The sequence below is a fragment of the Theobroma cacao genome, chromosome 10 (assembly GCF_000208745.1).
Source record: "Theobroma cacao cultivar B97-61/B2 chromosome 10, Criollo_cocoa_genome_V2, whole genome shotgun sequence".
Classification (NCBI taxonomy): Eukaryota; Viridiplantae; Streptophyta; class Magnoliopsida; order Malvales; family Malvaceae; genus Theobroma; species Theobroma cacao.
The window spans coordinates 20,040,226-20,056,433 of NC_030859.1; the positions used below are offsets into that span (position 1 = coordinate 20,040,226).

General features: G+C 31.6%; 1 protein-coding gene across 1 annotated transcript; it reads left to right on the forward strand.

Annotated features, from left to right (window-relative positions):
• Positions 2,370-4,006, forward strand: LOC18605649 (ribonuclease 1). Its single transcript, XM_007038787.2, has 3 exons — positions 2,370-2,700; positions 2,793-2,991; positions 3,527-4,006. Exons 1-3 carry the CDS (start codon positions 2,431-2,433, stop codon positions 3,781-3,783), a joined length of 726 nt encoding a protein of 241 aa, XP_007038849.2. The 5' UTR covers positions 2,370-2,430; the 3' UTR covers positions 3,784-4,006.

Sequence of the window (16,208 nt, forward strand, 5' to 3'; positions counted from 1 at the left end):
TTAATGAACTCACCAGGATTGGCTAAGAAAACACAAAAACGATTTGATTGTCCTTTGCTGGTCTTGTGTGAAGAAAGTCGGCCGACTAAGTCATTAGTTTTGATGTATGAACATTGTTTCCTGTTTTTTCTTTTAATGATGGTCTGTATAGTCATGGTTCTTGTGGGGCTGCTGCTGTGGTCAAGCTGCCGACGGAGGAATTTTTCCGAATACTATCATTAGAAAGTTTTTTTTTTCTTGATTCAAAATTTATTGAGAGAGTATTTAGATCAAATTTAACATGACTTTATTTAAAAGAATATTGTTGAATACCATTGTTAGTAGAATTTTATTGTTATTATTCGGGATTTGAATCTTGTGAGATAAATTTCTTTTCTTTTAAAATAATTTTTCATGACTTATTTATTTAAAATTATAAAATTTGTTAAAAACTACTATTCATTAGTATTCATTAAAATAAAATAAAATATGATCTTATATAGCAAATTATTAGGTTCAATAACTAACAATATTATAATTTTCTATTCATTGATCAAAACTAAATACAATAATCCACAAACTATGTAAAGTTAAATACAAAAATCAAATAATTAAATAATATATCTACAAAATAAATAAAAAAAAGATTTCTAATTTCAAGATATTACTAGACATGTAATACTATTTTCTATTAACTAGATTATAATTATGAACCCAAATTATCAAACTAATCAAAAACAATTTAGGCATGAAGTATTTAAAACTTTAATTTGGGTTGAAAATTACTGACAATTGACACCTAAATGAGTTGTTTTGAGAGTGAAAAACATAGCCAAGGACCAAGAAAGGAAAAGATTTAAATTCTTAGATAGACAAAGTAGTTTAGGTTTTGATTTTTTTAATAAAATCTTAAATTATAGAAGATTTTTTTTTTCTTTTTTTACAGTATTTAAATATTAATACATAAATTACCTTTTGATAAATCATTTTTATTTAGAGTTCTTAACCCCACTCTCTATAAAATTGTTAAAAAAATAATAAGATCATTAGTATATCAACTACCTTACATCCTAGATAAATAGAATAAAAATTAAAACATTTTAAGAAGGGAGTGGTGTCATGTAACACCACTCCTCCAACATATCGGCCCATACCTGTGCCTAATTATTTTGTTGGTTCAAATAAAAAATGCACTGGCTGCGCCTAATTATGAGATTTGAACTGCAATAGAAGATCTTTACACAGCAAAAGAGATATCAAAATGAATGGTATGGAGATGGTACACAATTGGCTTGATGATGGAGGACCGACGAGGCAACTACCTGGAAACCACCAGCCCATGTGGAAGGAACAGTAAAAGTTAATGTGGATACATATATATGTAGCAATCACTACTAGTCCTAGTGCGGTAATTCCATTGGCTAGGTTTCAATTGGTGCAGTTAAACGGGACTTTGCTTGAAAATGATTGGAAGTTGTTGTAAATTTGTGCTTTGAAATAATTTGAATATTGGCACTTTTAATTTAAATACTCTTGCAAATTGCAATTGTTTTCGATGTACACGAAGATTCAACTCTGGTTGTGGTGGGATGATTCGGTTTATTCCTTCAACTCTTGAGTTGGGGAACTTTGTGGGATTGTTTTAGTTGTAGTATGATCTCATTGTAATCAAATTGGTTTGTTTTTTTATTGTATATGTCAGTCAAGCAAAGAAAGAGGAATTATGTCTCTTCTTATACAGTCTTGTACTATTATCATTTTATCGAGTAATTTTTATAAATCTATTTATTAATAAAATCTCATATACTTTTTTTTAAAAAAATAATTTTATTAATACCAAAACACTGATACACTTATTGTTATCTCAATAAAATTGAGATACACAGACAATTAAAGAGAAAAGTTTACATTATCATAAACTTATCCGAAATATACAAAAATCAAAGCAAAATACATAATTTTCATTCGGAAATTACCATCAAGTATAAAATATTTTTCATCTATCAGCACCAAATTTGACGAGAGAATCTGCGAAAGAAATTATTTTTCTAATAGTATGCAAATTGTAATTGTTTTCAACCACTACTGATTATATGTATCCTTTGGTGAAAACTAAACAGAGATAAATAAAATTAAATTTTGAGAAAATTAAATAAAGAGGAAAAAAAATGAGATGAAAGGGAGAATAAAATTGACGTTATAGTGGAGGACAATGAGGCTACTACCTGGAAAGTGGAAACCACAACCCAAAAATATCAGCAATGTGGATTTAGCATTCACTCCTAATGCGGCAATACTTTCCTATTGGTGATCTATTGGCACTTTTTACTAAAATTAGGCTTGAGAATGCTTCAAAGTTGTTATAAAAACCCTTGATTATGTTCATTGAATCAATGCAAAAATTGGAGAGTACTTGGCAAGCTTAATAGCATATTCTCTTTGGCTGTAACAATGCATAGGCATTTCCTGGTTGCTGCTGTCTTAGCCACAGTGAGCTGGCTAGTGGCAGGTGAGAGTAACTTTGCCACGTACAAACTCAGTCTGCGTTGGCCACCTGCTCACTGTGATGCACCAAGCTTCGAATGTAAACCTCACGTTCTCGACACTTTTACCATCCATGGTTTATGGCCACAATTCGCTGATGGCAAAGTGGTGCCTCCCTATGATCCGGAAACAAATAGATGCACCGATGTCACTCCTGTGAATCCAGATCAAATTTTGGTAAGTTAAATTGTTTTTGGATTTTGATGTATTCATTAATATTTTTTCCATTGGTTTTTGTTGCTTATCCATTGGTTTATTCAAACTCATAGGGGCAAATGACACACCTCATAGAGGCTTTACGGAAATATTGGCCAAATTATAGAGACTATCAGAATGAGACACTGAATGAGAATTTCTGGAAACATGCATGGAAACTTCATGGAATGTGTTCTGATTATCCTGACAAGCCTTTTAGTTACTTCAGGAACACTGTATCTCTCAGCGTCAAGTACATTGATCCATTCAAAGGTAAAGTATATACACAATTTAATACTAAATATACCGATAATTATAAATTACTAATTATAACTTTAATTTTATACATATATATATATATATTTATATATAACCTTATTTAATTGAGGGTTCATGACAATAGATAAGGGGACTTGAAGCTCACCGTATACCTAACTCTCAAAGTTAAATTGTAAGCTATTTAAAATTTTTGGAATTTTTAAATTAAAAAATTGAAATTTCACCATTAAAACATGTTTTCCATAGTGAAAGCCTCAAATTCAAATTCTAAGATGATGAAGTGATATTCAGAGATTGGAATAGGGTTATCTCTTATATATTATGTAGCCCAATATCATAAGACAATGTATTTCATCGAATTATATCGATAAAGAGATATTTGAATAATAAGAATTTAAAATTTTATCCTATGAAATAAGAGGACGTTATCTCTTTTTACATAACTGAAATCGAATAACTTTCACATATTAAAAAAAATACCAAAAGGAAAGCAGTATCGATTTTATATTTCCTCCTTTCCAACCTGCAGGCACCAGAATCACACCCCGAATAGTTCCTTATATAGCAAAAGATATATCAGATGCTATCAAAGAAAAGCTTGGAGTATATCCTCAAATTGCCTGTAACGAAGTGGGCGGAACAGTCCAGCTTACGGAGGTCCGGTTATGCTTTAAAAGGGACAGGGAAAACTCACCATCCATCCTTCAAGACTGCCCCATAAGATATGCTTATAAATGTTCAGATGACACTGACGAAATCTCGTTCGTTCCTCATCTAATTGGCTAAATGAGAAGTAGAACTAGCTAGTTCTCAAGCTAGTGGGGATGCTGTGAAGTAATAAGTAAGAATAAATAAACCTGGAAAGCTATGTACGTAAGTTGCTTTCTAGCGATGATTTCGTAAACTCTGTCACACCCTTAAAAGCTATCTAATTGGCTTTACTACCACTGGTGCTTGGCAGTACGAATCACCTTATCTGTATTTCGAATGCACTTTAATAAAATTTCGTGTGTTTAATGTTGGATCCTTCTTTTTTTTTTTAATTATGGTTTTTTCCTCCATCATCAGTGATGCTGAGAAAATTGAAGATGAAAAAGAATTAAGTGTTGAAAGAAAATTCTGGAGAAGGAAACCCAATCGTCTCCTCACAGATTTATTAAGAAAAATAATATTTACAATTTTATATATATGCATGGGCGGACCCATGTTGGAACACTACTCACTTCTTAAAATATTTTAATTTTTATACAATTTATTTAAGATTCATGGTAGTTAATATACTAATTAACTCATTATTTTTTTATAATTTTATTGGGAGTAGGGTCAAAGACTCCAAATAAAAGTGATTTATCAAAAAGTAATTATGTATAAATATTTAAATACTATAAGGAAAGATAAAAATATTTTTTTTATAATTTAAGATTTTATTAAAAATGTTAAAACCTAAACTATTCTCTCTGTCTAAAAATTCAAGTTTTTTCCCTTCTTGGTTGATTGTGTTTTTTATTTTTTAAAAATAATTCATCTAGAATTCAATTGTAAGTAATTTTTAATTTAAATTAAATTTTTAAATACTTCATGTCTAAATATTTTTTGATTAGTTTGATAATGTGAGTTCATAATTATAATTTAGCTAATAAAAAATAAAATTATATGTCAAATAATATCTTAAAATTATATATATTTTTTATTTATTTTATAGATATATTATTTGATTTGTAACACTTAGAACTTTGATATGGTAACTAATAAAATTCATCGGATGTCAATTGAGGTTAATAGAATATTTAAAAAGTGATTCGAAAGTAAACAGGACAAAATGAGATGTTTTGGAGTCCTAAAAAATTAGTGAAAAAATTTTAAATAAAATAATATTAAAATATTAATATTTATTTATTATTAAAATTAATAATGAAAGAAGGGTATACGATTAATATAAATAAAAGAGAAGAAGTAAAAATGAATTTTAGAAGAAAAAAACTGTAATCATTACACCAAATTGATTTAAAATATATATAAATAAAAATAATTATTATTATTATAATAATAAATTAAAGATTAAGTGGGATCAGATTCAAACTAATTAAATAAAAAAAAGAATAAAAAATTATACATGCTTAGGTCAACCATTGAAGGTGACGTTAATAACAAAGATAAAAGAAGACAAAATGCATACAAAAGTAATATTTTATCTAAACCACCTATGGACGAACGGTAATGTTTCTACATGAAAAATGGTGATTTTTTTTATGCTTTTGAAGATTACCAGCAGCCTATATTGATTGTCACTTGATATGTAAAAAGTTCATACTTATCTTAACTCCGTCGGTATTAACAGGGAGAAAGGAAAATAATTTTTTAGAAGATTTTGGTTTTAAGTTTTTCAAAAAAGGAGATTCGGTTTTTAAGTCACCGGTTGGGAGAAATAGAAAAAAGAAGAAGCCATTTGCGGAGAGGAAAGAAATAAGAGAAAGCTTTGGGAAAGCTGCCGCCGATTTAGAGAGTGTAAAGGGGTAGCTGCTGTCGGTCTAGATGAAAGATTGGGAGTTTGTTTGCCGCCGGTCTAGAGGGGAAACAGGGTGGCTGTTGGCCGCCGGCTGGAGAAGAAAGGCTTGTTTAGATGCCGCCGGTGGTGTGAGGGAGAAAGAGCTGGTGAGAGAGCAGAAAAATGGAAGCTTTTTAGAGAAGTTGGAGTATCCGGCGCCAAAAGAGAGAGATTTTTGAGTGAGAAAGATGGTGAAAAAAAAAATGGCAACTGGAGAGTTCGAAAGAAAGGGGTGAGCGGCGGCTGGAGAATGGAAGAAAAGAAAGTAAAGTGAGAGCAGAAGAGAAAAAGAAAAAGAAAACCTCTGAAACAGCACCGTTTAAAAAGGAGTAAATTCACTCCCTTGGTCTTCTGGTGGGCTGCAACAAATTATTTGGGTCACTGTCTGAGCCCAAGTGAGATAAAATAAAAATCATATCTTTTTCGTTATGCATCTATTATGGAGTATGTTGTTTAGATTTAATATAATTCATTGGGTTGAATGTATGATTTGATGATATAAAAGAGGTTGAATTATTTGGTATAATGTTCTAAAATTGTTAGATAATATTTAAAATATGAAAGTTAGAGAAAGTAAAATATATAAAGGTAAATGTCAATAGTAAAAACAAAAAAAAAATGTTTTAAATATTTTGTTAGTCATAAAAAAATTAAGATTTAGAAGAACATACATATAAAATAAGTGAATAAATAGTAAAAAAACCAATAATAGATTTAGTTTAGTTTTAAAATAATAATAAGTGAATAATGAGGATGAAAAATATGAAATTAGATTAAGGATTAATTGATTGAAGTGCTACCGTACACATGTGTAATTAAATATATTGAGTTTGAATTGTTGCTAGAAAGTGTGTAAATAAGGAAGGTTTGTCGTGGTGGCGTACCTGATGTGATAACGTGATCGGTAAATAGGAGTAGTTATATACCCGTACGAATCAATGGCGAAGTAGCATCCCGCTATTGTGAGGTGAGTAAAGAGTATTTATTTCAAAAATTCCGTACTATATATATATATGGATTTATGTTAATAAATGTGGTTAGTTTTCTTAATAGCAGTTATGGATAACATGAGCTGTTAGCCTTAATAGGAAATTTTAAAATGGTTTTATAATGATTTATAAAATGCTATTGTGGAAAGCCTGGGCTGATAGAAGTGCTAGGCAAAATTTGTGGATGCCAATTTATTTGAAATTGTTTTCGATATATATAGTTAAGTTATATATGTAAAGTATTTGACAAACTTGAAAACAAGCCTTTTGATACTGTTTTGCATCAAAAATCTGTGCCTTGTATTTTTGTGAGATATGCATATTTAAATGCATTTGTTAAATGATTTACATGTAAGTTTTCGAGAGCTGGTTTTCGTCCGACTTTTATACAAGTATTTACACCATTCCTTTTCAATGAGAAAATCAATTTGAATGGTTGCCGAACCTTATTTTCAACTAATTTAAATAAAAGCTTTGAAAAACATGGATTTGGTTTAGCAAATAGTTTTGTCAAATCGAAAGCGTCGAGAGTAGGTCGTATGTCACTTCGATTAAGTATGAAAATAAGACCTACTCGTATGTCACTTCGATTAATCAATATTTTGATTGTATATGTGTAAAAGAAGAAAGATAGAAGGAAATTGGTATTTAAAATGTGTTGGATAGACCAAATTGTAAAAGATGAAAGTTTGAAAGGTTATACGGTAAATAGAGAAAAGTTGAGGATTTATATGTAAATTTTAATATTTAGAGAAAATAAAATAAATAAATAATAAAATAAATAATAAAAAATAAAAAAATAGAAAGAGTTGGGAGGTGACGGATGGGAATGAAGAAAAGTAAAGTAAAAAGTAAATGAGATAAAGATGAGAAAAGAAAAGACAAGTAAAAAAAATGGTAAATGAAACTAATTGGGCAACCGCCCATGTGGAAGTGAAATAGTTGAAATATATTTTTTTAAGTTGTGTCATGTGAAGGGTGTAGGGGCTGGCCAAAGTGAAAAAGAAGAAGAAGAAAGGATGGGGGTGGCCGACTAATGAAACAAGGAAGGAAAAAAAAAAAGACATGACAAGCAAGTCATGTCGGCTTCCTCCTCCCAAAATTTGTAACCACATTATTATACAATTTTAATTATTTTTTCTATTTCTTACTATCAGCTTTATTGGAAATATAAGGAAGCCAAATATTTTTTTAAGTTATGGAGGTAGGTGGCCGGCCAAATGGTGAATGAAAGAGAAAAAAAAGGGGGGGGGGGGGGACATTGACCATTTAACTTGTTATGTCCGCCCCCCCTACACAAGTAACACCATTTAAAATTTTTATTTTCTCTTTGCTCTGCCGACAGCCGTTCCTAAAGAAGAACAAAAGAAGAAAGAAGCTGGCTGATGAAGGAGAAGGAAAGAGCTGGTGTTGTCGATGGGTAAGAGAAAAATAAAGGATGGGTATTACCTGTTTGTGAGAGAAAAAAAAGAGGAAGTGTAGCTGGTTTTGAGAGGAAAAAAGTCAGCTTATGAAGGAGTCGGCTGGAATATGCAAGAGAGAATAAAAAGAAAAGAAAGAAAGAGGCTACATAAACTTTTATTCCTCTAGAACCCTACCTTTATCATAATACGTAAGAGGTTAAGAATTAATGCATGTTTGTATGCAGGTCTGGAGGTGCCCTGCGACAACATGAGCAGTAGTGGGAATAAAGGAAAAGGTTCCCTTAGTGCTAAAGAAAGATCAATGGACTTCACTACTTGGAGTTGTTATGTGCCCGAAGGTGAAAGCGTAACAAGTAACTTGTCCCGACTTCCTATTGGATAGATTCCATCGTAAGTGGAAATAATATTTCGTAGTGGGAAAAGTCTCGAAAGTAGTAAAAGCCTTGAAAGTGAGAACAACTCTGATACCAAGTTTGTAACGACTCCTCCTCGGTCGCTATCGAAATTTTAAGACCTCGGGGAGACCCTGCCAAGTCCCGAACAAGACTTAATGGAATCCCTCGATAACTCATTATACACATTTACTAAACCACATTAATGCTTAAACCATATATATTTATATCTTGAATTTAACAACACGCATAGTAATTAAATTTTGATCTTTAACTCATAAATTCACGGTTTAATACATTGAGTTCAAAAATCTCAAATTTTCTTCATATCAAAACTAAAATCTGTTTACATAGTAATACCAAAGTGCTACAACTTGACCTCAAACAACGAAGTGACTTGGGATAAAATGCTATGAGATGCCTTTACCTATCCGCTGTAGATCGTACGCATCGATGATTACAAGCTAGGTCGATCCCTGTTTGCAAAAGGAGAAATAAAAGGGGTGTGAGTCTCACAGACTTAGTGATCACCGGTTCCGTGAGTAGGGCGTAAATGGGAAACAAGCAATAAAGTAGAGATTTTGAATATTAAAAATTGCAAGAGTAGATAAAAATATTTTAATTCAAACGGAGATTTGTGCCTTATATAAATAAAGAAAATAATATCGAGAATTTCTTATAAGTTCTAATTAGCCAAGATGTATATCAAATCAAAGTAAGTAAAATTTTCAACATCGAAATAGGTTAATAAGCATTTTCAAATCAAATCATTTCAATATATCATTTTGAATCTAATGTACGTAAAAGATCTCTGCCGTCGAAATTATTTCACGTATTATTCCCGTCAAATCAATAAAATTGATCAAGCTCTCGCGAAATCAAATATTATTTAAAATTTTGCACAAATCATAACTCGCCTCATACGCGAGGATTTAAAATTTATTTCACAGTAAAAAGAAGGGAGCTGCGAAAAATCTTCTAGTTTCGTTTTCACCATGCAAACAATTACGAGTTTGAAAACCCAAAGAGATTTTAGTCTCGAGTAGGAAATCAAATAAAAATCGTAGTCCCGCTACCACGTAACAACATCCGAGAGCCTCGCTTCATCAGATCCCAAATGCCATGGTAGTCTCAACGATGTTGGTCGACATCGAATAATCAAGCGGTCACAACCGCGTAATCATCTGGTGGCTTAGCCACGCATACATATATCATAGGCCGTGACCCCCGTCATGCCTAACCGCCCGTCGGCGACCTAAGGGTTTTCTAGCTAGAGCTCACTCGTGCACTAGAGTCACACTTAACCGAAATGACAACCAGCCTACTCTCAAATCTCTCGGTTTGTAAAATCATTTTTGAAGTTTTGTTATGTCTTTAAAATCTCATTTCGAAACTATTTTCAAGGCATTCAATATAGAGTATGATAAAATCCATTAACATTCGTATAACATAAAATTTGTGCATGAATTTGAAACAACCATTCGCATGGTGAATATACGTTAGAATCATGGATGCACACTGCATAAATATAAAGCACATTTTTTATATAAATCGTTTTGAAAAGTTTGTTTCCCAATTTCAAACACTTTACGTATAATTTATACATATATATTCAAAGCACGTTTGAAATTCATAGCAATCACAAATTTCCTAAAAATCTACCAACTCATGTTTTTCACAATTTTGCATATAAAATAAATCATGCATATACATATATATATATATATAAATAAATACGAAAATTTTAAAATTGACACCTCCTACTCGCCTCACAATAGCGGGATATTACGTCGCTATTTTTACTTGTCAATTGCTAATTATTTCGTTCGACATTCTCACACAGCTCACTTCCTTTACCTTTGCATTTTCTTTTCTTCCTTGTTTTTCTCTCTTTTTCTTGTTTTCTGGTAAAATGTTTCAAGGTTTCCTTTCTTTCCTTGTTCCTTCTTCTCCTCGAGTTTCTAACTTTCCAAGACCTCTATCTTCTTTTTCCTTCCTCAAATGGTCGGCCCTTGACTCTTACTAAGGCCTATTTCTCATGTTTCTTTTATTTATTTATTTTTTCTCTTTCTTTCACCCTTTATGCTTCTATTTCTTTCTCTTCACCTGATCTCTTTCTCACCATATTTGCAGCCACCATCCTTCGTCCTTCACTCTCAACGTCGGCCACATTTTTCTCCTTTCTCTCTCACCATCAGTCACCCCAAAAACACAGCTCTTTCTCTCTTGCATGTTCCAACCGACTCCTTCATGAGTCGACTTCTTTCCTCTCAAAACTGGCTGCACTTCCTCATTTTTTTCTCTCACAAACCGGTAACACCCATCCTTTCTTTTTCTCTTACCCACCGGTAGCACCAGCTCTTTCTTTCTCCTTCATCAGCCGTTTCTTTCTCCCCTTGTTCTTCTTCACAAACGGTTGTCGACAGAGTAAAGAGAAAATAAAAATTTTAAATGGTGTTACTTGGTTGGGGGGGGGGGGGGGGGACATGACAAGTTAAATTGTCAATGTCTCCCCCTTTCTTTCTTTTTTTCTCTTTCATTCACCATTTGGCCGACCCCCTACCTCCATAACTTAAAAAATATATTTGGCTCCCTTATGTCTCCATTAAAGCTGATGGTAAGAAATAGAAAAGACAATTAAAATTGTATAATAATGTGGTTACAAATTTTGGGGGGAGGAAGTCAACATGACTTGTTTGTCATGTCTCCTTTTTTTTTCCTTTCTTGTTTCATTGGTCGGCTACCCCCATCATTTCTTCTTCTTCTTCTTTTTCACTTTGGTTAGTGCCTACACCCTTCACATGATTATAGACACTAGTTATTTAGTTTCTCTTTTTATTTGTTTACTTTTCGTAATGTAGAGACCCTTATTTTTTATATTCCATTTTTATTGTTCATCTTATTATTATTTAAGTTAAGTCCAAAGATCAGGGTTTTGAGCACTTCAAGCATTGTATTAGTGTCCAATTAGGTCCAATTAAGGAGTAGTGGACTTACAGTCAGGCCCAAAGTTTGAACCAACTACTAAAAACAGGCCCAATGTGATTAAAGCTGAGCTAAAATGGATCAAACAAGATTAACACTAATAAATTAAGATTATGACTAACTACACTTAAGAACCTTCTGAAAAGTGAAAAAAATGAAAATGAAAAATGAAAAAAAAAGAGAAAAAAAATTAAAGAAAAAAAGACCATATGGGTCAATAAAATGCACCCTGCCAGGAATGATGGTGTCTTGCCAGATGTGAAAAATCCGCGTCTAGTAGATTCCTCATTAAGGTGTCGAAAGGGCAGCTATAAAGCTAACATTTTCCTAAAAATCAAGGGCGAAAACCAAAAAAAAAAAAACAGAGAGAACGACAAAAAAAAAAAAAAACTCTAACTTCTAGCAACCAACAGAACCACAATAGCCAAAAGAAAGAAACACCACAACCAGAAAAAAATCAAAAAAATCAGTCAAAAATAGACAATGAAAAATGAGAAAAGCAAATAAGGTTTGTTTTGGAGTTTTTTTTAATTTGTTTTTTTAAGGGTAGATTTTGATTTTTGGGAGGGATTTTTTTGGCTTGGGTGGCTGGCGGTTTAAAAGAGGGAGAAGTGTCTCTTTTAGGAACAACCGGTGACAAAAGCGGAGGCTCGATTTAAGGGTGCCGCTGTTTAGGAATAGAAAGTTTTAAAGGGGGTGTCACCGTTTGGTAGAGAGAGAAAGGTTCGGCGTATGAGTAAGAGAGAAAAGGGAGAGTCGAATCGACAATAAAGGAGAAGGGGAGAGAAAAGATCCAGTCGACGGTGCAAATAGGGAGAGGAAAGGTATCATTTTGTTGGGAGATTAGAAAGAAGGGAAAGAGAGTCCGATGGCTTGAGAGATGAAGTGAGTAAAAAAAGATAGAAAAGTGAAGAAGAGAAAGGAAGGTTCAAGGGTTTAAAGGGTTATAAAACGACACCGTTTTGATCTACCAAGGCCTCCTTTCAATCGCCAAATGACGCCGGTTTTGTTGCTTGGAAGCTGCCACACCAAGCTCCAAACTATTCTATTCCAAGGCAGGCCAGGGTTCGGCAGTAGTTTGGGCTAACTAAGCCCGATTAGGTAAAAAAAAACTTTATTTTTGCATGGATCTGTGATGGATTGGTTGTTTCGGGGCTAGCCCACTTTTTTTGATTAAGCTCTATTATTTAACTATTTCAAATAAATTTAAATGGTTTGGGCATAATATTTAAAATCCTTTTAATAATATTTTAGAAGATTAAAATTAACAGAAAAATGTGAAATAATAATGTTAATAGTAAAAGATAGTAAAAAAATGTTTTAAATAATATTTTTTAGTCATAAAAAAGAATTGGGATTTAGAAGAATATACATGTTTACAAATATATAAAATAAATAAATAAATAGTGGGAAAAATGTAGTAATAGGTTTAGTCTAGTTTTAAAAAAAATGAATAAGAAGAACAAGATAAAAAGGAAAGAAAGAGAAAGAAAAGACATAGGAATAAGTAAGCAATTAATAGAAATTAAGTAAACAAATAAGCAAAATAAAAAACAATAAAGTATAATATAGGAGAAATGGATAAAAAGATAATATTTGTATCAAGAGATAAAATAGTGTGGCGGAGAAAATATTAGTCACAACAATAAAACCTTTGTTTTAGGTCAATATTAATAGTTATGATAGTACATAAATTGAGCCTTAAAGTACCATACTATTAACCATAGGAATAATAAATAATTAATACTGATGATGGGATGATCTATCGGGACGCGAGAAGTTGCAATCTCGGGCTACTTTTCCTTAGGTTCGGAATCCAAATTAAGGCCCCACCAGTATGATGGGAGGGTTCTGATTTTGAGGTTTCGAGATTCTTTTAATTTGAAATAAATAAAAATTACTCTGTAATAAATTAGTAAAACGAAATATAAATACAAATATGGCATAGATGACATATATTTAAGTTGTCCAAAGATAAGAACGAAAATTGTGAAAATGGTAATACTCATGATAATAAATAAATAGATAAATAACTAAAATAGTCAATGATGGAAAATTCAAAACAATAAAAGTTTAAAATATAAAATTTAAATATCTAGTAGTATAAAATATGTTTAAATAAATTAATAAGTGTTATGAAAAGGGAATAGGGTAGATAATAAAAAGAGAAAAATGGAATTAAAATATCTTATATATATATATATATATATAATTAGATTAAGAATNAATCTATATATATATATATATATATAATTATGAAATAAGATATCTTGCTATAGATTTTGAGTGAAAAGATTATTTACTTAGTAAAAATGTTCACTTAACTATAAAGGGAGATATAGAAAAAAAGAGTCCATAAGAAATAGCAAGGAAGACATAAGAGAACTTAAAAAATAAAAACCTAATAATGAACTTCACAAGCATAGCATATATTTCTATCACATCATGCATGTCATGGCATATAGATATTCTTGTTCACGAGTATAAGTTCCGATGATGGGATTTTCTGAAAATATTGCGAATGTGAGTTTCTCTCGAAAAGTTCCTTAGGTGAAAGGATGTCCTCGGGTCCCACCAGTACAATGAGATGGCTCAAAAAATATCTTTAATAAAAAGGCTTTTGCTCGTAATAAGTTTACATTCATGAAAATATTTTTTTTCTAAAATAGCGTAGGATAACCTTGATGATGTGATTTATTCGTCAAATTTGCGAAGGCGAATTTCTCAAATAATTCTCTAAGTGAGAGAATATCCCTAGATTCCACCAGTATGATGGGCGGATCCGGGAGAATGTCTTCAATAAAAGGTTATTTGTCCGACATTATTTGAATTTCATGCCATGCATTTCATAATACCTCATGATCTTACCATATCTTAAGGTCAAATAAAATATCTTAATAAAGGATGAAATAAATGAATAATAACTACGAAAACATAATAAATTTAAAGATTAAGGCCCCAATAGGATAATCTAAAACCAAATCGTATTGTTCAAGGAACGGGCATCCCGAGGGTGCTAATCCTTCCCCGGGTGTAACTGCACTCCTAAACCTTGTCCTAAAAAGACGTAGACCAGTTTAAAATTCTCTCGATGGACTTAAAATCAATTTAAGATTTCGTCGATTAGAATCGAGTCAATAAAAACCCTAATCACACCTAGAACAAAAATTGGTGGCGACTCCTTAGTGTTTTTTCCCCACGTTTAGCTATCGGGTTCTCGAACTCGCAAGTTACGACAGACATGACACAACTTAAAAAAAATATATTTCAACTCTTTCACTTCCACATGGGCGGCTGCCTGATTATTTTCTTTTACCATTTTTTTTATTTGTCCTTTCTTTTCTCATCTTTATCTGATTTTACTTCTTACTTTACTTTTCTTCATTCCCATTCGCCACCTCCCAACTCTTTCTATTTTTTTATTATTTGTTTATTTTATTTCCTCCAAATATTAAAATTTACATATAAATCTTCAACATTTTTCTATTTACCGTATAACCCTTCAAACTTTCATCTTTTACAATTTGATCCATCCAACACATTTTAAATTTCAATTTCCTTCTATCTTTTTTCCTTTACACGTATACAATCAAAATATTGAAGTTGTACTTCAACGCGGTATCACCATAATATTTAAATATTTACTTACCAACGCTAACTCGATTTAATAAAAACACGCGGGTTTCACTTACGTCATTTCTCTCTAAAATTCGTTCGTACTTCTTCTCTCCCACTTGGATTGACCATATGATCCCTCTTAATGACTAATTCCAACATATGATAAACTATCAATATTTTAATATTATTTTATTTCAAAAATTTTCACGTGTCTCCTCTGGTCCCGAAACGTCTTATTATGTCCCGATTACTTCCAAATCATCTTTTAGCTTGCTAATTCATCCCCGATGAAGATATTATTATTTAATTGTTATTTTTGAGTGTGCGAAATATTTTACTCTTGAACATTTCTTTCACTTTTTATTGCTCTTTAGCACATAAATTCGCATCAATTGGTCCTTCATCTTACCGGAACTGTTACGTTGACCATTATATGAAGGTACGTGGTGTTACACGCCTTGCTCATGGAGCCAATGATCACTGAGTCTGTGAGACTCACCCCCTTATTTCTCTTTTACAGATAGTGATTAGCTAGCGAGTTATTCATCGACATTATGATTCATTGAGATGTAGGTAAGGCATCTCCTAACAACCTATTCCGAGTTGCTTCGCTATTAGAGTTCGGATCAGTTATAGTATAATGGTTTTAACGCAAATCCTTGTGTACAATGTAGATATTTATATGACAATGAAATACAGTGTATAGAGAATAATTGCTATTAATAAAAATTGTGATGATTATGAGATTTTCCAATACATGTGTGATAGTTTGATAATTGATATCTGTGAAGGCTTGTTCGAGATTTGGCGGATTCTCTCGCAAGTCTCGAACGTCGGTAACGGTCGAGGAGCTGTCGTTACATGATTGTTTGATTTTTGTATTTAACTTTATATTGTTTTGTGGATGTTAATATTTAGTTTTGATCAATGAATAGAAAATTGTCGTATTGTTAATTACTAAACTTGATAATTTACTACGCAAAATCATATTTTATCTAATTTTAATAATTTAATTTATACTAATGAATAATAATTTTTAGTCAGTTTTATAATTTTAGATAAATAAGTCATGGAAAGATATTTTAAAAGAAAAAAAAATTGTCTCAAAAGACTCGAATCCTGAACAACAATAACAAAATTCTAATAATGATAATACTCAATAATATTCTTTTGAGCAAAATTGTGTTGAATTTTGTCTAAATACTCTCCCAATAAATGTCATATAAAAAAAACAATTTATAAATATCATAACACCATT

Coding starts and splice junctions, on each gene's coding strand:
- LOC18605649 (XM_007038787.2), top strand. CDS start 2,431: ATGCATAGGCATTTCCTGGTTGCTGCTGTCTTAGCCACAGTGAGCTGG. Junction 2,701..2,792: donor TGAATCCAGATCAAATTTTG/GTAAGTTAAATT, acceptor TCAAACTCATAG/GGGCAAATGACACACCTCAT. Junction 2,992..3,526: donor GTACATTGATCCATTCAAAG/GTAAAGTATATA, acceptor TCCAACCTGCAG/GCACCAGAATCACACCCCGA.